At 40.6% G+C, this 23,680-nt stretch overlaps 1 protein-coding gene across 12 annotated transcripts in view; it reads left to right on the forward strand.

The window, feature by feature from the left end:
• The window catches only part of TRAK1 (trafficking kinesin protein 1), a 126,014-nt gene that overhangs the window by 64,951 nt on the left and 37,383 nt on the right, over positions 1-23,680 (forward strand). For all 12 annotated transcript variants that reach the window (XM_050937920.1, XM_050937923.1, XM_050937924.1 and 9 more), the window contains 2 exons: positions 16,392-16,472; positions 20,256-20,368. In XM_050937920.1, coding sequence (XP_050793877.1) covers positions 16,418-16,472; positions 20,256-20,368 — 168 coding nt within the window. In that variant the 5' untranslated portion in view covers positions 16,392-16,417. The remainder of the gene's footprint in view (positions 1-16,391; positions 16,473-20,255; positions 20,369-23,680) is intronic.

Raw genomic sequence — 23,680 nt, forward strand, 5'->3', positions numbered from 1 at the left:
GGTGTAGTGATGGATGTGGTTTATACAGCAATTTTTAGATGTTGTGTTGACTTGCCCTCATACCAGTTTCTGGTATACTTAATTAGGACTAAAACTTGGCGCCAGTTTTATATGTTGGATATGTCTTGTTTTATGTACTGGGAGCAATTAGTTACAAACATCCTTAAAAACCCACAGCGAGATGTAGACACAGTACGGTGATAATCTTCAGCACGTTGTTTGTATACTGTTATTTGTGGGACAACATACGTTCATTGTTCAGGAAATGGGGAAGGGTTGAGAATATTTTGGTACTTTTCTGTGGGCTGACTACAGTGGAATTTTGTGTAATGAACATGGCTTACAGTGACAGTTCCAGCTTTTATTAATAGAAAATGAACTTCTAAAAGCTGGTCCCTCTTTTTGCTGATTTGTGAGCCCCTCACCTTATGCTATTCAGTGGTCTGGCAGACTGAAGCAAGCTTATTTTCAAACATAGGAGACAATTTCAAAACCTTTTCCATGTCATTTAGCTGCAGATAAAGATTATCTGTTTGGGAGTGCCAGTTAGAGCCTATTATTACTGCAGTATATATTATTAATGTAACAATTGCATCCAGAGGCCTGAGTCAGGATCATGGCATGTAGCAGGGCCACTATGATAAATGTTGGAACAAATCCATATCATGACTCAAGCCAAGATTTTAAAAAATGACTAGTCATTTTGGAGGCAGTGATGTTGTGGTGCCCAGGTTGAGACCCTGTAAAGGGACCTGACTTTCAAAAATTGAACACTCATATGCTGAAAACCCAGGCCCCATTAAGGAGTCTCAGGTTCCATCCTTAAATACTCAGGCACAGAAAAGCACTTGTCTGCAGTCACAGCCCCAAAGAGCTGACAATCTAAGAAGAGAATTGACGTAGTTGGGGGAGGAATACAATCAAATGTATATACATTTGTAATTTTAAATCTTTTCAAAGATATACGTAGGTGAAATAAATACCTTCTAACCCCATCTGCCACTCAGGCCATTGTTTTTGATTAATTTCTTATAGGTATTGAAGCGGGAATAGGTTTTTTACAGAAATGTGGAGGTTAGCAGGTTTAGGTCACTTCACAGAGAGCAATCCATGCCTAAGGGTCAGTGTATAAGGAGGTATGGAGTTCTGTGAGAAGATTAATAAGTTGCAAGGCCAGAAGGGGACCACCGTTGTCATGTAGTCTGACCTCCTGTACAACACAGGCCACAGAACTTTCCCAAACTAATTCCTAGAGCAGATCTTTTAGGAAATCATCCAATCCTGATTTTAAAATGGTCCATGATGGAGAATCCACCACAACCCTTGGTAAATTGTTCCAGTGCTTAATTACCCTTGCTTTTAAAATGTATGCCTTATTTCCAGTCTGAATTTGTCTAGCTTCAACTTGGATCATGCTGTTAATCTCACTTTGCTATATTGAAGAGCTCATTATTAAATATTCCCCTTGTAGGTACTAAAAGGGTAACTTGATCAGTCTTTAACTCTTTCCTTGTTTAAACAAAATAGATTCAGCTTTTTGAGTCTATCACTAGAAGGCAAATTTTTAAATCCTTTAATCATTCTCACGGCTCTTATCTGAACTCTCTCCAATCTCTCAACATCCTTCCTGAATTGTGGGTCCCAGAACTGGACACAGTATTCCAGCAGCAGTTTCACCAGTTTCAAATACAGAGGTAAAATAACCTCCCTACTCAGACTCAAGATTCTCCTATTTATGCTTCCAAGGATTGCATTAATTCTTTTGGTCACAGCATCACACTGGGAGCTCATGTTCAGCTGATGATTCACCAGTCTCCAAACCTTTTTCAGAGTCACTGCACCCCAGGATAGAGTCCGGCATCCTATAAATATGGCCCACATTCTTTGGTCCTGGATGTATATATTTACATTAGGCATATTAAAATATATATTGTTTGCTTGGGCCCAGTTTACCAAGTAATCCAGATTACTCTGAATCAGTGACCTGTCCTCTTCATTATTTACCACTCCCCCAATTTTTATCATTTGCAAATTTTATCAGTGATTTCTTTTTCTTCCAGGCCATTGATAAAAATATTAAAAATATTAAATAGTATAGAGCGAAGAACTAATATCTCCAGGAAACAAACCCCCTCAATGGCAATTCTCTGATCACAGTTACATATTGAGACCTATTAGCCAGTTTTTAATCCATTTAGTGTGTGCAATGTTAATTTTATATCATTCTAATATTTTATTCAGAATGTAATGTGGCACCAAGTCAAATGCCTTACAGAAGTATAAATATATTACATCAACACTGTTACCTTTATCAATCAAATTTATAATCTCATTTGAAAAAAAACAAAAAAACGACTCTCAATGTAGTAGAGGAAAACTCTTCCAGTGCATACCCTGCCTTAGAGGGCACTCTACAAAATGGCTACCATCTCACACTTTTGTGCCGCCTCCCAAGCCCTAATTGTTCCCCAAACCTTTTGTCTGTTTAAGAATGAATAATATAACACATCATTAGTTTGCTGTATTTGAGACCTCAATATTGAAGCCTCCATGGAGCCAAGCTGTTGGAACGCTCTGGGTGAACCATGGTTGTAAGCTCCCTTTAAACCACATCAAAAAAAGATTCTGTCTTCCATAGAACCATACTGATTGGATTAATTACATTATCCTCCTTTAGTTTGTTATTAACTGAGTCCCTTATCAGCCTTTCTATTATCTTGCCTGGGTTCAATGACAGGCTGACGGGCCTGTAGTTACCTGGAACGTCCTGTTTATCCTTTTTAAAAATTGGCACATCAGCTTTAAGCTTTTTATATTCATTACTATCAACTTCCCCTTTCTTCCATTTGTGTTATATATATTTTATTGGTTTTTTTGTTTGTTTGTTTTTACAGCTGCCTTCACATCCCCTCTAAACCAGGTTTTTAACCAGCACAGCCTCCTTCCACAATTGTGGGATTGTGGCTTTTGGGGCATTATAATAAAGTGTTCTTAAATTATTCCCAGTTATTCACATATGTCCGAGTAAGTTCTTCTTCCCAGCTGATACAGCTCATACATGACCAACTAATGATAAGGCTGGAGGCATTGGAGGAGCAGAAGCAGCAGCAGGTTGTGGACAATGCTGAAAGAGTCTAGAGCGGATAAATAGGAAGGAGAGGTAGAGTTGTGAAGGGCCTTGGTGGTGAGGACAAGAAGCCTGCACTTAATGCAGTGAAACGGTTTAGAAAGTAGAAGTAATTCATATGGACATGATGTGGCCAGAGTGGTGGGCAAGGAAGAGATCTTAGCAACTGCATTTTGTCTGGACTTGAGGTGGATGACTGGGCTGTTTGGAAGGGTGGAGAGGAGAGGAATCTAGGATAGCCAAGACCCAGGTGATGAGACCTTGGGCAAGAGTTTTGGCTTTTTGGGTGTAAGGAAGAGAATAGATCTCAAATGTTATCACAGAAGAACTGACCCAACCTAGATGTTGGGGCAAGAGAGAGTCAGGTGGTGATGAATCCCAGGTTGGCCAGTCTGAGTGACAGGGAACATTGTCGTGGTATCAAAAGTAACCGAGAATAGGGAGAATTGTGAAGGGTATCCAGGATGAGATATCAGAGAGAGATGTCATGAGTGGACAGATAATTTGAGTGTCGTCATCTAGGAGCAGCTGAGATGGTCCAGAGAGATCATGTGATTGGAGAATAGGAAAGGGTCAAGACCTTAAGACCCCCATGGATTGTTGGATACGGGAGGAAGAGGATTCACTGAAGGAGTGATCACAAAGGCAGGAGAATAAACCTGGATCAATGGAATCAGGAACCAAGGGCGGACAAGATTTCAGAGATAAATGTATGATTGTCAGTGTCAAACAAGACATAGGGAGAGAAGGATGAGGATGGAGTACAAGGATTTAGCTGGGGAAAAACCTGGGAGAGCAGTTTCAGTATAATGGAGAAGGTCCAGAATGGAGCTAGAGGAGAAGAATATGAGACAATGGTTGTAAAGGGTGCATCCAGGAAGGTTAGTGATGAAGGCAGATGGGAGCAGTAGCTGGAGAGACAAGTGGCATCAAGGGAACACAATTGTTTTTGTGGAGGAGGGGAGACTAGGGCGTGCTAGTGATGGGGAAGAGTCCAGAAGAAAATAAAAGATGCAGAGGAGCGAGAGTGAGAAAGCAAGTGGATCAAGGGAGATGGGATTAAGAGACAGGTAGAGAACAGAGCAGAAATCTATGTCAGTGATAGTTGAGAAAGAGGAGAAATTTCTGGAAGAGACAGGGAAGGGAGCTGATCTTTAGTGTGAAAAAGTCAGTACAATCTTGTACGGAGAGGAAGGGAGGAGAGATGCGGAAATGATTCTAGAAGGGAGGCAAAAATAGCAAAATAAGAGGCTGGGGCTGGAAAACCAGATGTCTGACTCACCTGTTTGGTATTAAAATGCCTTGCAGAACTTGCTGTTGTGCAGGTCTGATTTGAGAAGTTTCACTATTTTATGGACCTGGGTCTTTTGGATGTAACTGTCCAAATTAGAGGTTTCCCAAATCAGTTTCCACCAACAGGATTCCGCTTTAGTTCTGAAGACCTGAGCAATTGGAAACTGAGGGCTTGTCTTCCCTATCATGGAGATCAACGCTGTTGCAATCGATGCAATGGGTGTCGATTTAGCAGGTCTAGTGAAGACCTGCTAAATTGACGGCAGAGCGCTCTCCAGTAAACTCCGGTACTCCAGCTCCCTAAGAAGAGTAAGGTAAGGGGACCAGAGGCCATGTCCTGTGGACACAGTGTATTGAAGACACTGCAGTAAGTTGACCTAAGATACATCGACCCTCAGCTATATTATTCCCATAGCTGGAGTAGCGTAACTTAGGTCCACTTACCTCGGTAGTGTAGACAAGGCCTGAGTTCCAATCACAGAGAAGTCACTACAAGCAGATCCACCTTTTGTCCTCCCATGAATCCTCCTTATCTTGTTAATCTTGTTCCTGTGGCTGTTGTCAAAGTTACTTCGGCCTTCTGGACTTGGCATTAATGAGAGAAGCAAGGTAGAATCGTTCAGGATGACTGTCTTTGTTGAGTTCTGTAGCTGTCAATATAGGAGAGGAAAACTCTTCCAGTGCATACCCTGCCTTAGGGGAACTCTACAAAATGAATACCATCTCACACTTTTTTGCATGCCTCTTTTCCCCAGGCCCTAATTGTTTCCCAAATCTTTCGCCTGTTTAAGAATGAATAATACAACACATCATGAGTTTGCTGTATTTGAGACATTATGTTGGAGCCTCTATGAAGACAAGTTTTCGAACACACTGTGTAAACTGTGGTTGTAAACGCCCTTTAAAACACATCTTAGGTGGAAAAGTTGGAACTTCTACAAATTTCAGAGGAAGAAATAATTGCTCCTTATGATAAAATTGCATTGTAAACTGCACAATTAGACTGTCAGCAAGCATAGATGGTGATTATTTTGTTTTATTTTGACCTATGTGTTGGTGGTATTGCCTATAGAATTTGTAACTTAGTGGGAAAAAATAGCTGCTGCATCTGCTTGGTGACTGTGACTTGACAATGGCTAGGCAGTTGATGTACTGTGACCACAGTTTTATTATACTAATAGTTTTTTCACTATCACATGGTGATCTCCCCCACTGTTATATCCACTTATTACCTCTCTTCTTGTACTTTTGATTCTAAGCATTTTGAAGCAGTTACTCTTTGTTATGTGGGTGCATGGTGCCTTGAACAATGGAAGCCTGAACACTAATGGATGCCTCTAAGGACAACCACAATACAAATATTTAATAATAATAATGTTTTTCTAAACAGCGAATGACTGGCTTGCAGCATATCAGGGATGGGAAGTGTTTTTGTCCAATGATAAAATAGTTTTGTTGTGGATTTAAGTTGTATATATTGAGCAGTGTCACTAGGCATGATACTATACAAGCACTGAGGAAGACCATTCCTTAACCTAAGGACTTTCTAATTAAAAATCGTGGTGAATTAGGATGTTGAGGGAAAGGAAGCAGAAAAGTGCAGTAACTCCTCACTAAAAGTCATCCCAGTTAACATTGTTTTGTTATGTTGCTGATCAGTTAGGGAACATGCTCCTTTAAAGTTGCACAATTCTCCCTTATAACGTTGTTTGGCAACCACCTGCTTTGTCCACTGCTTACAGGAAGAGCAGCCTGTTGCAGCGAGCTGGTGGGGGCTTGGAACCAGAGTGGACCGGCAGCCCTCCTATCAGTTCCCCACTTCCTTAAGTTCCCTGTGCAGCAGCTGCCCAGCAGGCTACCAATTGCCGGCAGTTCAGCTGTCCCTCCCCCACTGTCATGTGCTGCTCCTGCCCTCTGCCTTGGAGCTGCTCCCTGGAGCCTCCTGCATGTTGTGCAGGGAAGGAGGACTAATTTCAGGGTGGTTCTCCCCTCCCCTTACCCCTTCTCCATACAGAGCAGGAGAGAGACACATCACACATTAGGGCTCAGGGCATAGAGAGCTGGCTGCAGCTGCAGTCTCAACTTCCTGATCTTTTTAAAGGCAATGTACTTGGAATAGAGTCATGGAGTCATAAACTTTAAGGTCAGAAGGGACCATTATGATCATCTAGTCTGACCTCCTGCACAGTGCAGGTCACAGAATCTCACCACCACCCCACTCCTGTAATAAATCCCTAACCTATGTCTGAGCTATTGAAGTCCTCAAATTATGGTTTAAAGACTTCAAGAGAATCCTGCAGCAAGTGACCCGGGCCCAGGGTGCCCCACACTGCAGAGGAAGGTGAAAACCCTCCAGGGCCTCTGCTAATCTTTCCTGGAGCACAATTCATTCCCAACCCCAAATATGGCAATCAGCTAAACCCTGCGCATGTGAGCAAGACTCGCCAGCCAGACACCCAGGAAAGAATTCTCTGTAGTAACTCAGATCCCACCCCCTCTACAGTGGCGTAGCGGGGGGAAAAAAAGATGCCACCCTCTGCAGTGCTTTTAGTGATGGGGCAGTGCTCCAGGTCTTCGGCAGCACCTTGGCGGCAGGACCTTCACTCGCTCTGCAGGTCTTTGGTGGCATTTTGGCAATAAAGCTTCAGTGCCGCTGAAGACCTGGAGCTCTGCCCCGTCAGTAAAAGCACCGCAGCGGGTGGTGCCCGGTTCAGACCCACGCCGCGAAAAGGAGCAGAACGTCAGACATGTGGAAGGAAGGGTGCGGCTGGGGGGCTGCGACCCCACACGCAAGGGGATTGCCGGGCGTGGGGGAACATGTGGGGAGAGGGCACTGCCAGGGGGACCCCAGATCCCAGCAGCGAGGGGCTCTCAGCAGGGGGCAGCCCAGCAGCGCTCTCTGCAGCGGGGCAGCAGCATCACCTTGGGGACAACGCGAACTCGGAGTCCACAGGCCAGACCCAGCAGAGAGCATGCTGAGCAGGGGACCCCTGAGCTAGGTTGTACCATCTCGGGGTGGGAGGATGGGCTGCAGTTCCCGGGAGGGAACCCTGCTGCCCCCCCGAAGGCTAATGCATCCCTCAAAGCACCTCCAAGCAGCCACCGGGTGGCAATGGCCCACCCTGTCCCCTGTGCACATTCCCCAGGGATCACATACTGTGCTGCTAACCCCTTTCCCCCTCTTCAGCATATGGTGCAATCTGTTCCATCCTTTGGCAGTGCTGTATCAGCCAATCAGATTATAACTTGGGGGCCTTCTGACCAATCAACTGCTGCTTCATGTTACAACCCGATGCAAGGAGAGAGGCATCGGAAAGTTATTTAAAGAGTCACCCAGGTGGCAGGGGGTGGGGAAGGGGAGAGTTTGCATAGACCAATGAGAAGTGGTGCCTTTTTTTCCCCCCATAGGTGTGAGTTGGAACCCAAGCTCCTGGGTGAGTAAAATTAAAAAGGCGCCACTTGTGCTGGGTGGGGGAGCGGCTGCTCCCCCCGCTTCACCGCCTAGCTATACTACTGCCCATCTAACATCCCATCATAGGCCATTGGGCATATTTACCGCTAATAGTCAAAGATCAAATAATTACCAAAATTAGGTTATCCCATCATAGCATCCCCTCCATAAACTTATCAAGCTTAGTGTTGAAGCCAGATATGACTTTTGCCCCACCGCTCCCCTTGGAAGGCTGTTCCAGAATTCACTCTTCTGATGGTTAGAAACCTATGTCTAATTTCAAGTCTAAGCTTCTTGATGGCCAGTTTATATCTATTTGTGCTTGTGTCCACATTGATACTGACCTTAAATAACTCCTCTTCCTCCCTGGTATTTATCCCTCTGATATATTTATAGAGAGTAATCATATCTCCCCTCAGCCTTCTTTTGGTTAAACTAAACAAGACAAACTCTTTCAGTTTCCTTTCATAAGACAGGTTTTCCATTCCTCGGATCATCTTAGTAGCCCTTCTCTGTACCTGTTCCAGTTTGAATTAATCCTTCTTAAACATGGGAGACCAGAACTGCACACAATATTCCAGATGAGGTGTCACCAGTGCCTTGTATAATGGTACTAACATCTCCTTATCTCTACTGGAAATACCTCACCTGATGCATCCCAGGACAGTATTAGCTTTTTTCACAGCCAAATCGCATTGGCGGCTCATAGTCATCCTGTGATCAACTAATACTCCGAGGTCCTTCTCCTCCTCCTGTTACTTCCAACTGATGCACCTCCAGCTTATAACAAAAATTCTTGTTATTAATCCCTAAATGCATGACCTTGTACTTTTCACTATTAAATTTCATCCTATTACTCCAGTTTACAAGGTCATCCAGATCTTCCTGTATGATATCCCGGTCCTTCTCTGTATTGGCAATACCTCCCAGCTTTGTGTCATCTGCAGACTTTATTAGCACACTCCCAGTTTTTGTGCCAAGGTCAGTAATAAAAAGATTGGTTCCAAAACCAATCTCTGAGGAATTCCACTAGTAACCTCCCTCCAGCCTGACAGTTCACCTTTCAGTATAACCCGTTGTAGTCTCCCCATTAACCAGTTCCTTGTCCACCTTTCAATTTTCATATCGATCCCATTTTTTCCAATTTAACTAATAATTCCCCATGTGGAACCGTATCAAATGCTGTATTGAAAGCGAGGTAAATTAGATCCACTGCGTTTCCTTTGTCTAAAAAATCTGTTTCCTTCTCAAAGAAGGAGATCAGGTTGGTTTGGCACTATCTACCTTTTGTAAAACCATGTTGTATTTTGTCCCAATTACCATTGACCTCAATGTCCTTAACTACTTTCTCCTTCAAATTTTTTTTCCAAGATCTTGCATACTACAGATGTCAAACTAACAGGCCTGTAGTTACCCAGATCATCTTTTTTCCCCTCTCTCAAAAATAGGAATTATGTTAGCAATTCTCCAGTCATACAGTACAACCCCTGAGATTAGATTCATTTAAAATTCTTGCTAATGGGCTTGCAATTTCATGTGCTAGTTCCTTTAATATTCTTGGATGAAGATTATCTGGGACCCCCGATTTTAGTCCCATTAAGCTGTTCGAGTTTGGCTTCTACCTCGGATGTGTTAGTTATGTACCTCCATATCCTCATTCCCATTTGTCATCTTGCCATTATCCCTAAGCTCCTCATTAGCCTCATTAAAGACTGAGGAAAAGTATTTGTTTAGATTGGGGTGGGGCAAGCCTCCTGGGGCAGGAGCTCAGGGGCTGGGCAGGAGGGTCGTGCAGGCCGGATGTGGCCCACAGGCCATAGTTTGCCGCCTCTGGTTTAGATATTGGGCCATGCCTAAATTGTCCTTAACCTACACTCCACCCTCAATGTTTAGCAGTCCCACTTCTTTCTTTTTCTTCTTATTTATATGGTATAGAACCTTTTACTGTTGTTTTTTAATTCCCTTTGCAAGGTCCAACTTTACATGGCTTTTGACCTTTCTCACTTTATCCCTACATGTTCTGACCTCAATAAGGTAGCTTTCCTTGCTGATCCCGCCCATCTTCCACTCCTTGTAGGCTTTTTCTTAATCACCTCTCTGAGATGCTTGCTCATCCAGCTTGGTCTACAACTCCTGCCTATGAATTTTTTTCCCCTTTCTTGGGATGCAGGCTTCTGATAGTTTTTGCAACTTTGACTTGAAGTAATTCCAGGTCGCCTCCGCCTTTCGATCCACAAGTTCTTCAGTCCAATCCACTCCCCTAACTTTCCTTAATTTTTTTTAAGTTAGCCCTTTTGAAATAAAAAACTGGAGTCACAGATCTATTCTTGTTTATCCTTCCATTTAGTTCAGCCTATGTAAAGGGGCAATGCGTGTCTCTCTCTCTCCCTCCACTCACAGGGTATGTGTCTCTGTCTGCCATTCTGTCTCCCCTCCTCTATTTGTGCTGCTTTACAGAGTGTGAGGCTACATTAACAACGTGTTAACCCTTGAGGGCTCAGCTGAGTGCTAGTTCATCATTTGGCAGTAAGGCATTCCCTGGGAAATATCTCTCCCTCTTCCACCCTCTAACTTCACCATCTCAACCAAGCTTCACAATCATCATTGCTGTGTAAAGTATTAAATTGTTTAATACATAGAGTGTGTGTGTGTGTGTGTGTGTGTGTGTGTGTGTGTGTGTGTATATGTGTGTGTGTGTGTATATGTGTGTAGTGTTTTTTGTCTGGTGAAATTTTTTTTTCTGGAACTTAACTTCCCCCCTCCCTCCCCCATTTTACGTTAATTCATATGAGGAAATTGGATTCACTTAACATCATTTCACTTGAAGTCACATTTTTCAGGCACATAACTACAACATTAAGCAAGGAGTTACTGTGTATGGAAGACATGAGAGAAGTGAGGCTATAGAACTTATTAGGTATATGTGTTCTATTTATATATTTAATATGCAGCTATACAAGTATACTCATTGTCACTCCCCTGAAAACATGCCCTGACAACCGCAGAATTGAATTATCCGCCCCAGGCCAGCCAGCCTTACCAACTTCCCTCTTCCTTAAAAGCTACAGAGAAGTCGAGTCTTGGAGTGTATAAAGGCTTGTTTACAGCATTTAATGGCTGTTTTGGATCAAAATGGGAGATGACAGTGAATTCCACAGATAGGATCACTGAGATTGAATTGCAAAGGAAAAAGCCCACATCCACTCCCTCCTGAGAAGGAGAAGCTTTCTCTGGGCACTGTTGGGACCTAAGCTGTCTACTCCTGTAGAATTTAAGCTTGAATTTTAAAAAGTGTTTGTACCCTTGAGTTTGCAAAAATAACCTTTAAAAAGTGAAATTAATGTAAACCAATGCAGTGTTGTGCTTCTGAGTTTATTCCAGTGCCTCTGTTGCTGTTTATTTGCCAAGCAGTAGCAGAGTGTAACTGAACACAACTGGTTAGTTTGACCGTTGTTGCTATGTTAACCCCATGTGTAGCATTTATAATGGTCAGGAATCACCTTCAAGCTTCCGCTGTTTTGAGAAGGTCTCAGCAGCAGAAAGTGGCTTTGGAGCTATTCTTGAGGGAGGACCTCTCAAAAACAGAGGCAGGAAGAGGAACAGAATAGCATAGACAATCCTACCTCCCAGGCATCAGAGGATGGAGGGTGTGAGAGAGAACAAGAGACGGAAAGTTTCTTCACATTTTCAGCAGCTAGAAGGAGATGTAGCTTCAAATTTACCGGACACCAGCCTCCAGAGATTCAGAGATGGACAGCACTCTATTATTGTTAATAATTAATAAGAATAATTGTATTGGGGCTGTGTTTAAAGGCCTCAAATGGAACTGGAGCCTCATTATGTTAAACTCTTTGCAAACATGTCAGATGGCATGCTGCTACCTGTCCCAAAGCTCACAGCCTAATTCAAGACAAAAGATACTCAGTTTACCCTGGGCATAATCTTAGTCCCCTTCCATTTCCTAGCAACTGGAATTGGGAAGATGAGGATTGAGGAAAAAGCAGGTTGGCTTCCTCAGCAGCCCTTAATTCTTCCCTCTCCTTTCTTTTAAAATCTTCCTCAAACTATTAGATATCTGGTAAATTTTCCGAGCCCCATCAGCTGGTGTACTCAGGGCCGGCTCTAGGCACCAGCGTTCCTAGCATGTACTTGGGGTAGCCCTTTTCAAGAGGTGGCACGCCGACCTTTTTTTTTTCCCTTTGGCGGTGACACTCCGGCTTTTTTTTTTTTTTTCTTTTATGCTTGGGGCGGCAAAAGACCTGGAGCCAGCCTGGGTGTACTAGATGGTGATTTTGATATAAAGAGTAAAGTACACATCTTCTTACATGCTTGAGAATGTAAATACCTCAGGCACCGCCCCCCCCCCAATTAATGATTCAAGCTCTGTCTTTCCTGGACATTGCTCCTTCCTTCAGAGTTGTTGCATGTCCAAAACCTGATCTCCTGGGGACTTTACCATTTATTAGTCTTTTAACGCCCCTGAAAGAAGCATTGACACATACAGCCACATCCTCTTTTAAATTGGCATAAAATGTGGGAGACAATGAAGTTTCTGTGTTGTGATTTAGAGCCTGTGCATGACAGAAATTCATGATCTCTATTGCAATTACTATGTGTACATTTCATTATATGCATGTAAAACCCCCAAAACTAAAACAAAGCCCCAATGATTTTCATGAATCTGAGTTGAAAACTTGATAAGATGTCTGTGATTTTCATGTATTTACATTTTTTGTGACATATAATATTGTTGTATTAAATTGTTGTCACCAGGATCCAAAAATGTTTTCTAAGCAACTGCTGAAATTTTATACGTAATTCTTTGTTCTTGGAATCCTGCGATTTCTTTTTCCTCACTTGGGCAACCATTTTATTGCCTAATATTCCTCTGACTCTGAATTGAGAGGTCAGAAGTGCATTTGACTTGGATATTATGATTGGGTACTCACAGACATCACCCCTTCCCTATCATGCTGAACAAAAATACTGCTGATTTGCCAGTGTGGAAGAGGAGGTCAGTAATTATGCACTGTGGGTTTTATATTATAGTGCACTATCCTTCATTTGCCCTTTTCATATGGTTACAATAGTTCAGAAGGCTAGTGTTCAACGGGAACTGGAACAAGCCAGAAACCATATTCATTATGGCAATATACTTTTAATTTATATATCTCATTGGCTAAAGCATAAAGTCAGGAGAAATTTGTGTAATCAAAATATCTTTCTGTTCCCATCAGGCTTCTGTTTGTATTTGGTTCATGGCTTTGGTTTTTTTCTCTTGTTGAAGCAATGAGTTTTATATTAATCCTCTAATGTTCCAACCCTCTATGATGATATCAGTTTCTTTAGCTTTCGTGACTGTAGTCTCCAATCTATTGAAGTGTGTCAGTACATTTGTAACCTTGTTGTTACATTCAAATTTCTTGTCCAAAGCAGCAATCCTTGTTAAATGTATTGTTTTAGTCAATATTTCTCTAAAAGCTTTGGTTTATCCTACATGGTGGTTCAGCTGGATGTGAGGTTTCTGGAAGGGGATTAACTAAAACAGTAATGCTGTGGCCTTCGAGGTTGGGTCTTTGACTAGAGTCTGGGGCCTGAATTTTCATTTAGTCTGCCTGTTAAGAGAACTCAAATTGCACTTTTGAAGGCCCTTAACACTGTCCAGAGTGATGTAATAGAGACTTCATCTAAATTTTGATGGTTGCTCATTTTTAATGAGGCCATAAAGCCATTGGTGATCAGGTTTTGTTTTTTTTTTTTAAACATTCTTTGTTCTTTATCAGACCACTGTGGTAGCTTCTGGGATGTATTGCCTGCTGTCAAAATTATATATTATATATGTGTAAATATATACACCTCTACCTCGATATAACGCTGTCCTTGGGATCCAAAAAATCTTACCACGTTATAAGTGAGACCACATTATATCGAACTTGCTTTGATCCACCGGAGTGCGCAGCCCTGCCCCCTCTACCCCCCAGAGCGCTGCTTTACTGTGTTACATATGAATTTGTGTTTTATTGGGTCGCATTATATCAAGGTAGAGGTGTATGTATAAATTCAAAGGGAAGGTTGGACTTTGACTATCTCATATCTATTTGGGTGTGAAGACGTATTGAAAATGATAGATTTTGATTTGTGTGTGCAAAAGACTGTTTCAGTCATGTATTACGTGACTTTAATTGTCTTGACATTGCTGCTTAATAACAAAATGTGCTGATATCCTCCTTTTAAAGGTTGTGTAGCAAGTTCTGAAGAAATAGTTGAGTTAGCAACTGCACGTACCAGCCCTTATCAACCTTTCTCCCAGTCAAATGACCTTGCTCAGCCCATGGGAACACGACACTGTTATCTACTTGTTTGGATTTTATCACAATGATAATAGTTTTGCGGTCACTAGGGTGGTGTCATGTTGCCTTAGTCACAAACGGTGGCAGTGTTAGGGTTTGCTAATGGCAATCCCAAACATTAATTTACCAACGTTGCTGAGGGAGAGTTATAGCCAAGGAAACGGTGTCTGAACAGTTGTTTGGGATAATAAAATGTTGGTCTGTGTCAGTATTTACAGTAGGCATTTTAGGTGTTTTATGTATTATTGTGTTGGAAACTTTGTTTTTATGGTTACATTAAACTTCTTTATGAATGGACATTTTAAAGTTACGTAGTTAATACAAATCTTTTCTTTCTGTTATGTTTTCATGAAAAGATTCTCTGTGCAATGATTACTCCAGTTTCCTGCTTCCTCTATGCTCCTGATTTTCGCAAGTAAAATATTTCTTGGCAGAAAACAGTTGGCTTCTGCGAACATGTAGTTTGTAAATGAAGCATATTTATGTTTACACTGTAGCATATATTCATTCTGTATTTCATTTTTATTCTCTTATCTAATAAGTTTTTGGGGGTGTAAATTTCTAGCTGTAAGCTTTTAGTTAGCACTTGCTAACTTTTTTTAATTAGGTTTAGAATAGTGTAAGCTAAAATTCCTGATTCTGCAAAATTTCTGCAGGAAGTCCTATGGAGTTCACTGGGATTGCTTGCAAAGCTAAAAGTTAAGCATATACCTAAATATTTAGAGGATTTGATCCTAAAATGCTTTGACAATTTGGGTTGGTAAGGCAACAGGATGCCTAATCAGCTACTATTTTTATTCATTGGTGTATATCAGTTGTTGTCAGTTGTATGCTACCTAATCTGTGGTGTCAGGTTTAACCACACAGCATGCAATTATTTTTAAGTAATTTGGACTTGATTTCTTTATACTGAATTAACCACCTTAGAACAGCATCGCCCAAACTGTGCATCAGCTGTAATTGAAACTCTGTCAAAGATAAATTCACTTGTGAAGAATAGTTGCCTTACAGCAGTCTCCTCTGCAGAAATCAATGTAATCAACTAATATAACTGTATTAACAGTCTTTCTTTTCCAGAATGGACTGTTTAAGCCATAAAAACACTAGTGGATGGAAAAGAAGGGTTCATATGAGTAAAACAGGAGCTGCTGATCTTATTTTTCCAAATTTATTTGTGTTCTGTTTAGAAATCTCAATATTTCTGAGACTCAACCAAGGTCACTATGTCTCCTTCAAGAAAAAGTCATGCAGTAGAACAAAATTTTTCCCAGATTATTCAGCAGGGTAATAACACTGGTTTCATTTAAGTGTTTCACATCCATTTCAGGTATGAATTGCTTTAGATAGTAATACTTCAGTCTTTGTGACATGCTTTTGTTACCGGATACATGCTTTATTTACCAGGGCCCTTATATCTGGCTCATCCAGAATCTGAACTGTGTATATATTTTATATCCGCTACGCAGTCTTATATGATAGAGCCCAGTTTTGCCAACCTCACACAGAGCAGTATCTTCTATGAGCTGTCCCGTCGGTTCTACTCCAATAGGGACTAATGGAGTAAGACATGGCTCAACGTAAAGGTGACACAATAAGTCTTTGCACATTTTTTTTTGTTTTTGCATTGTTTAGAGTACTTGTTGATTGATTCTCTCTTAATGGTTTGAGAAATCTATAAAGTTTTGTCTTGACTATCTTCCCCCTTAGACTTGCAAGACAATTTTTCAATTTGCATTTAATCGAAAGTAAATTTAGCTGTTTTACCCACAAAATTCCAGATTTGAGGTTCTGAATTTGTTTGTCTTGAGCAGTTTAATATGTATGGACTTTAAAAACACTTCAGGGTGATCATAAGGCCTTTAATATTCCTAGGATTACAGTACATACAGGACCTGAAAAAAAAATTGACAAAAGCAAATTCCTGCTACAAAACAGAAATGCCAGTCTTCTCAGTTCAATATGAAACACTAAGATGAAATTTTTTTCTTGTTGAGTTTATTGTTTTCATGGTTCTTAATGTTTTCCCAAAACTTAAAATAATTCAGTAAACAGATATAGTTTAGATTAATTTTAGGATTAAAATTTAAAATCCTTATTTTTTGCAAGTACTTCTTAATTTTATTTAGTTTGAGTGGCAGATATAATGAATTTGTGTCTTGTTTTCCAACAGTTTTATGTGCTGAAAGAGTGGGCCAGATGACTAAAACATACAATGACATAGATGCTGTTACACGACTTCTAGAAGAGGCAAGTATTCTTTTACACAGCTGTTCACTTTATGACAAAGACATAACATAGATAGTGAAAGAATCTGTGTTGATAGAAATTGCCCATTTGTTTTCGGTCATCGTGAAACAAATATTCTAAATGCACAGTCGCTATATTGGTCAGGGACAAACCTTTATTAATAAAAGGTGCTTAAGTTTGTTTACATCATTTGTACAAATTCACCACCTGTTCATACATAGCTAAAGCAGTTTTATCTCACTATTACCAGAATGCAAAAAGTGACACATCATACTGAATGATGTGAGGAAAAAGTTAAGGTTTAATGAAATCGTGATGTTGGTGGGGGGAAGGGGAAGTGAGAGAGTGTAGTTTTGTTTTCCAAATATGCACAGTATTATAAATGTTTTTTTTAAAACTAGAGCACATAAAGCTCACAAGTCTATTTATTGTTTATATTACGTATATTTATTATTGAGATCTCCGTGATTATAAATCTTTAGGAAAATATATAGTTACCAATTGATGATAAAAAACCTCTCCTCCTTTCCCATGTACTTTTCTCTGCCCTGTCTCCAAGTTTTTCTTTAATGCATTCTGGTGCCTTTATATTTATATAGCCTCCATAATATATAGCCATTAATATATTGCAATTGAGGCTAAACATTTCAAGTAATAGCAGAGAGTTAAAAGACCTACAGCATAAAATTTTTGTACTCACTAAATATCCTAATAACTTAATATTAATTGATCAAATTATATTTTTAAAGTAAATGTAAGCAAATATTTTTGGAAATTATGTTTGCAACGCATTATTCAGATGAAGACTAACAATGCGGTCTTTGTTCTTGACAGTTTAGAACTTAAATCTTTGTATTTTGGTCTGCTTCATATTGTGGTAGTGCTGCATTTGTTTCGCACTACAAAGCTCTCTTAGTACAGCAGACACATTTAATGCAGTGCTAACCCAAAGTACCTGAACTGGTGCATTCTTTGACTGCAAGAGCGCAAGTGCCTGCATTAGTGTATCTTGGTTGTAAAATTGAGGCCTTTGGTTATGCTTTCACCTGAAATCTTTAAAAACAGTTTCATATGTACTATTCATGTTAAACCCCAGATACTTCACTTACAGTGATTATATCTGTAGCATGCCATTGATAACTGTTCTAATTACTCTTGTATTATGCATTCACGTCATGCTCTTTTTGCTTGTTCATTTGCTTAGATTCATTTGCATGGTTTTGTAAGCAAGTGTTATATCCATCTGGAAACTTACAAATATCCCCTGGTTTTCTTTGAATATGAAAATGTCTTAAATTCTCTCATAACTCTAGAAGCGCGTGGTGGTGGTTTATTTACATAGGGCTGTAGCCAACACAAAATCATTTGTGTGCCTGCTTGTTGTTCTGAGGTGGTAGTTCCTTCCATCACCCCTTCTAGTAGTGGCAGAGCTGATCATTCTGCATCTGCCCAAGCCTGTCTCCTCCCTGAGTCCACAAAGCTTGATTTCTATAGAGCTGTAGCAGTCTAGCCCCTGGGAACAGTGTGGGATGCACTGAACCAACAGTCTAAAGCAGAGGGAGTTCTTCTCTGTCTGGCTGTTAGAGGCCACGTGACCTGACAATGGTGCATCTTTTGCTAAATTCTCTAATGTTGCTCAGTGAGAGAATATATGAGGCTCATTGAGCCAAAGTTTCTTGTTAAATCTCTCTTTCTCATACGCACATGTGTGGGCATACACTCCTCTCCCCCAAAAGGTGATTGTAAGGAGACACCCCTCCAATTCGAGCTGACAAGTCACAGTATCTGAGCACTTCACAATCTTTAATGTTTTTATCCTCACTCCTGGGAGGAAGGGAAGTGCTATTATCCCCGTGGTTCCAAATTGAGACCCAAAGAGTATGTCCACACTGCAATTAAAAACCCATGGCTGGCCCGTGCCAGGTGGCTTAGGTTTAAGGCACTGTTTAATTGCAATGTAGATGTTCAGTCTTGGGCAGGAGCTCCAGCTCTGGGATCCACAGGGCCCTGCCTTCCTCTCTGTAGTACTATCTGCTGCGAATATTTTTCTTTTTCATTTTGACTTTGTGCAGTGGGCCAGCTGTATATTCTGGCCTATTACACCCCATTAGCATATTTTGTATGGCCGCCTGGAACTTTCATGGTCTGGAAGGCCATGCATAATTTTGGCTGGATAGGGCCCTTGGTTTCTAATGCAAAAGTAGACTTAGCTTGATATATTGGAAATCACTTAGACAGCACTACCAGATCTGCAAACTATCTTAAATTATTTAAGAATTATATCAGCACTGGTAATTGCTATCTGCTTTTCTAATCTTCTACTGCATGGAGACCCTTGAAATACATGAAATTGTTGTGAACCCATGTCACTGGCAATGAATCACTAGCTTCTTGTCATAGACTTTATCTTTATCATCCATATTACAGTCAATAAATGTTAGTGATGATGAGTGTGACAGTTGTCAGCCAGAATAAACAAGCACGTAATAGCTACTTTTAGCAAATAAACTGAAAGGGATACGTTTAGTTCTCAGAGGAAGGAACTGAGCAAGAGGAGAGAAGGCTAAACCAGGAAATTGGCACCATTACTGCACGTAGACTTTTACAGTCGTGACACAGTAAAAATGCATCTTGGTAATTCAAAATCATATAATAAGTGCTGCAAAGTTGAGACACCCTACATTCATTGCTCTGTTCAAAAGGGCTCACTCTCTAATGCCTTGGTCCTGCTGTTTTACATCATGTGTTTTACATCAGTTGGGACTACTTCTGTTAGGCGTGTGCGTTAGCAGGATCAGGTTCCCAATCTGTAGTATATTTATCATGGTTTACTGTCCACACAGGGTAGGGCTGGCCCTGTATATGTGAGGAGAGAGCATAGAGAACCTCCTCCTGTAACTGTGGGCACTTGGATGGAGGAAGCAGGATGTCTTTAGACTTGTGTGACTGATGGGCTAGTCAACCCTGGGGAGGACAGAGGCATGCTACCAGAGCTGGCCCAATCCAGGGGGATGGTAATGCACATTGCACCCTTTCAAAAGGTGGTATGGCTGCTACATCTGAGTTCTTTCATCTCCACATCTCCAGGAGTTCCTTCAGAGCCCCCACAGGCATGTTGGCCGGATCAGCTCCCTCTAAGTATACCACCTGTGTCCCTGTCCGCCTGCAGGAGGCGGTGACTTAGAGCTATAGTTTGGCTTACTGACTTTAACATAGTCACCTTTCTTTGTGAAGCTATCAAAAGATAGTATAATGCACTTTCACAGCTGCTGCGTACACTTACTGGAATTTGTTTTCAAGTGGAGCAGAGGAGAAACTGAGAAGCACGTCAGCATATCCAAGTGTATTCTGTCTGCTTATATCTGTGCTTTGCTGTGCTTTCAGAGCTCTTAAAATATAATCTGTAATGCTCCCTGCAAACTCTCTACCAAAAGGTGCAAAAAAAATTGCATGGTTACTGACAGTAATTTTTCAAATAGAATAAAAGAGCTGGAATTAGATTTGCTTCGATTAACATTTTTACATTAGACAGTAAGGCTATGCTTTCATTTGTGTGGTTCATTAACTGTATATGTCAATTTTTCTGGATTATGTAGGTGTAGTCTAAGCAGGAATAGGACAAGAAAATGAGCAAAAGTCGTTGGTTTTTTTTGTTTTTTAAGAATATTAATTCTTTCCTTTTTTCTAGCACAGATTTAACCTTTTCTTGACATGGGAGAACCAGTTATTTTCTAAGTGAACAAAAGCATTGGAAATCAATGTTCTTTTCTTTCCCTTTTACAGAAAGAGCGGGATTTAGAATTAGCTGCTCGAATTGGCCAGTCATTGTTAAAGAAGAATAAATCACTAACTGAGAGAAATGAATTCCTTGAGGAGCAAGTAGAGCATATCAGGGAAGAGGTAAGGTCATACACGTGTGTACTGTCTCTACATCTAATGATGCTGCGGGTCCAGAAAAACTCTTCCCTCTAGCTTTAGCTTGTGCGTAGTTTAACTTTCTGATGACTGTGTATAGGATGCCAGTCTGACCATAGCGATTCTAATAGAACATTATACAAAGTTCGTTCTACAAATATGATTGATGAGATCATTTGGCCTACAGGGCTCCAAAAAAAGGGAAATTTTAAAGAAAACTATGGGCCAATCAATTTTGCTCCACCTCAGGCCAAATTCTTTTCTTAAACATATTTGTCCCTATTTTATTTTACTTCACCCCCCCCCCCAGCACTTTCCTCAAACCCCATTTTGACTGTATTCCCCTCCTTTCCCTACATTTCCTCCCCCCTCTTTCTTTCCAATATTTTCCCCTAACTTCTCTGGCTCCCTTTTTACCTAGGTTCATTGTTTGCACTTCTTTCTTCAGCTTTTTTTTCTTTTGTTTCTTCTCCCCCCCATATCTCAGTGATTATCACTTCTTGGTTTGTTTCTCTCCTTTCCCATCTGTAAGAGATTATTTTTCATCCCCTTCCGTTCCCCTCCCCCCCACTTCTTTTCTGTATTCAAGCTGATTTCAGTTTTGGTTTTTAAATAAAATCACTTAAATGCTGAACCTGCTTCCCTACTGCAGATGAACATAAACATCATACCATTCTATTTAAGGTGTATTATTCATATGAAGTGAGATTTTAGTAGTCCACGATCACTAAAATCATGTGTATTGTGCTTTCTGTATCCCTTTGGTATCATGCCTCTTTAACATACCCAGCTTCATATCCATCAGGTGCTTGAGTGGCTCAGAATAAATTACTGTGTGCGTTCTATCACATGATGAATGATGCTTCTTCATCATATGGTCTGCTTCAGAAAGCGGCAAAGTGACTTGTGAGGTTAAATAAATAGATATTAAAGAGAACTAATGGTCTGGGACTTAGTGTCGCCCATGTAGATTTGTTAAAACCTTCTGGCTTATGGTGCAGTGGTTTTACTATTTTTCAGTAAAATGTGGAAGAATCTGGTGGTGTAAAATGTGGAAGAATCTGGTGGTGTATGTGTGTCCATGAAGGTTTTTGTGATATGTATGTGTATATCACCATTTTGGATAGCAATACTAATGTGCTAGGTTCTTTGTATACATATTGTGTGTCTGTGTATAGGATGACATGGTACAGGTCATCTCAAACGAATGCTAATTTAAAAAAATAAATAAAAACACCATAGAACACTATAATGTATATTGTATGTGCTACCTGTGAAGTATTATAAACATATTTGAGAAATGTTGACAGTTCTGAAAATTATCATCAGGATTATTTATTGTATCTCCCTGAGTAGAGAGCCAGCTTAACTGAAAATGTCACAACGTAATGTCTGTTAGCTTGCTGCCTTGAGGAGCTAAAAGTGAGTTCCAGGTCCCTCCTGGAAATACTTGATGACCTTGAGCTGAATCCTGCCCATCTTGTGGATACCCTTCTTGGGGGAAGATTAAGAAAGGTTGAGAAATTCCACAGTTGGTGGGAGGGGTTGAAAACAGGTTGGTTTTTAGAAAATGTCTGTTTATGGAAGCTTCTCTGGGATATGTGATGTTAGGGTAAATCTGAGCAATGGTATAATGAGCAAGTTGTGGGTGAGGCATTCACAGGTGCATGATGCATGGAAATACACCCAATATATGGAGGTGATCTCTATGGGAGAAATTCCAAGGCAAGTGACAAATGAATTACTCACTCACCTTTGACAGCATTGCCAGTTTCCCTGCGTTATTAACAGCTTTCTTAAACAAAAAATGTCATGATTCATCTAGGAAATTGCCAGGCTCCCAGTGGGACCAGGGACCAACAACTCGCTGTTAGCACATGATATTAGGGTTTACAGTCATAACACTTTCATGTGTAGAAAATCTGAGGTTAGTTTTAGTGGGTTTTGAGATTTCCCCTGAGTCCTGTTCAGTTGGGAGGCATGATAACTAAGGCAACTGGCTTTGCAGCCAGAAGAATACAATATATAATCCCTATACATTTCTTTTAAACATTCCTAAAATAGTGCAGCATATGACACATACAACATACCTGATGGTGGAGTATGATATATAGATTTTATGGGATGACCTGACCTCTTTACTCATGAGTAGTGCAGCCTTTCCATCATTGTGAGGAATAGACTCTGATCATGTTCTGATGAAAACTGTGACATTAACCCACATGTTTCAGGCCAGTTTTTCTCTTTATATTGTTTTTCTCTTTATTCTTACTTTGCCCTTCTTAAATACCAATGACTCCTTCACCTGCCACCAGCGGCTTTTGTGTGATCACTTCAAAACAGTTTGAATTTCATTTTTCCTTCTGTCAAGAGGACAGAGCCCTTCCCTTCCCAGTCTTATCTAATTGCTACTAATTTCTACCCTGTACAACTCTTTCCAGTAGTACTAAATTATGAAAACTGAGACTCAGACCTACTGTTTGGCACTAGAGAACAAAAGGTGAGTGCACTGAAGCAAATGCTGTACTATATGTCGGTGCACTTTAGTCACCGGGTACCTGCTGTTTTGGAAGTATTTTACTGAAGTTTTCAATGTTGTATTGGACAAATTCTCTTGATTATAAATTGCGTTGACTGCAGAAATAGCTGTTCAACCTTTAGGTAACACAAATGAGTGTAGTTTCCCAAGTAAAGCCTGCCCACCCGGTGCTGTGTTGCAGTGTTCAAAAATTAAGGATGCTGCAGCTCCAAGATCAAAATTTCTGTCCTTTTGCTGAAATATGACATTACCATGTGCAACCTACTCCTGCCTGCTTTGAAATCTGATCTAAGAGCCAGAGTAAAGTGAACTGTCAGTCTAAGTTAGAGTGGAAGGAGATGGTTGGGTTTTTGCTTTTCATAGTTATTCTGGGTTATTCTATTTACTTTAACCCTAAACTTCTTTCCTGTTCTCATCATCTCTGTTATGTGCTCCTGCAGCAGCTAATGCAGTGCTAGCTAGCTCATCCTCCACGGGGTCTGTCAGCCCAGGGACCAGCAATTTATGGTCACTCTTAAACAGTAGAGCTTTGTAATTTTCATGTTAATTGCTAGATATTGCACCTGAGTTAGTGTTTGATGATCGTTAAAGGTTAGTGTTTGGTGCACTGAGCCCACCACACTCATTTCCAGACTGTTTTTCATCAGAGCTAGTTTTCATTTCCTCTTTTACAGTCAGAAGGGGGAAAATACTACTCTGAAATAAGACTTTTAATCCACTAGAGCAAAAGGTAACATATGAAAGATAAGATGATCTCT

Source organism: Gopherus flavomarginatus, chromosome 2 (assembly GCF_025201925.1).
Source record: "Gopherus flavomarginatus isolate rGopFla2 chromosome 2, rGopFla2.mat.asm, whole genome shotgun sequence".
Lineage (NCBI taxonomy): Eukaryota > Metazoa > Chordata > Testudines > Testudinidae > Gopherus > Gopherus flavomarginatus.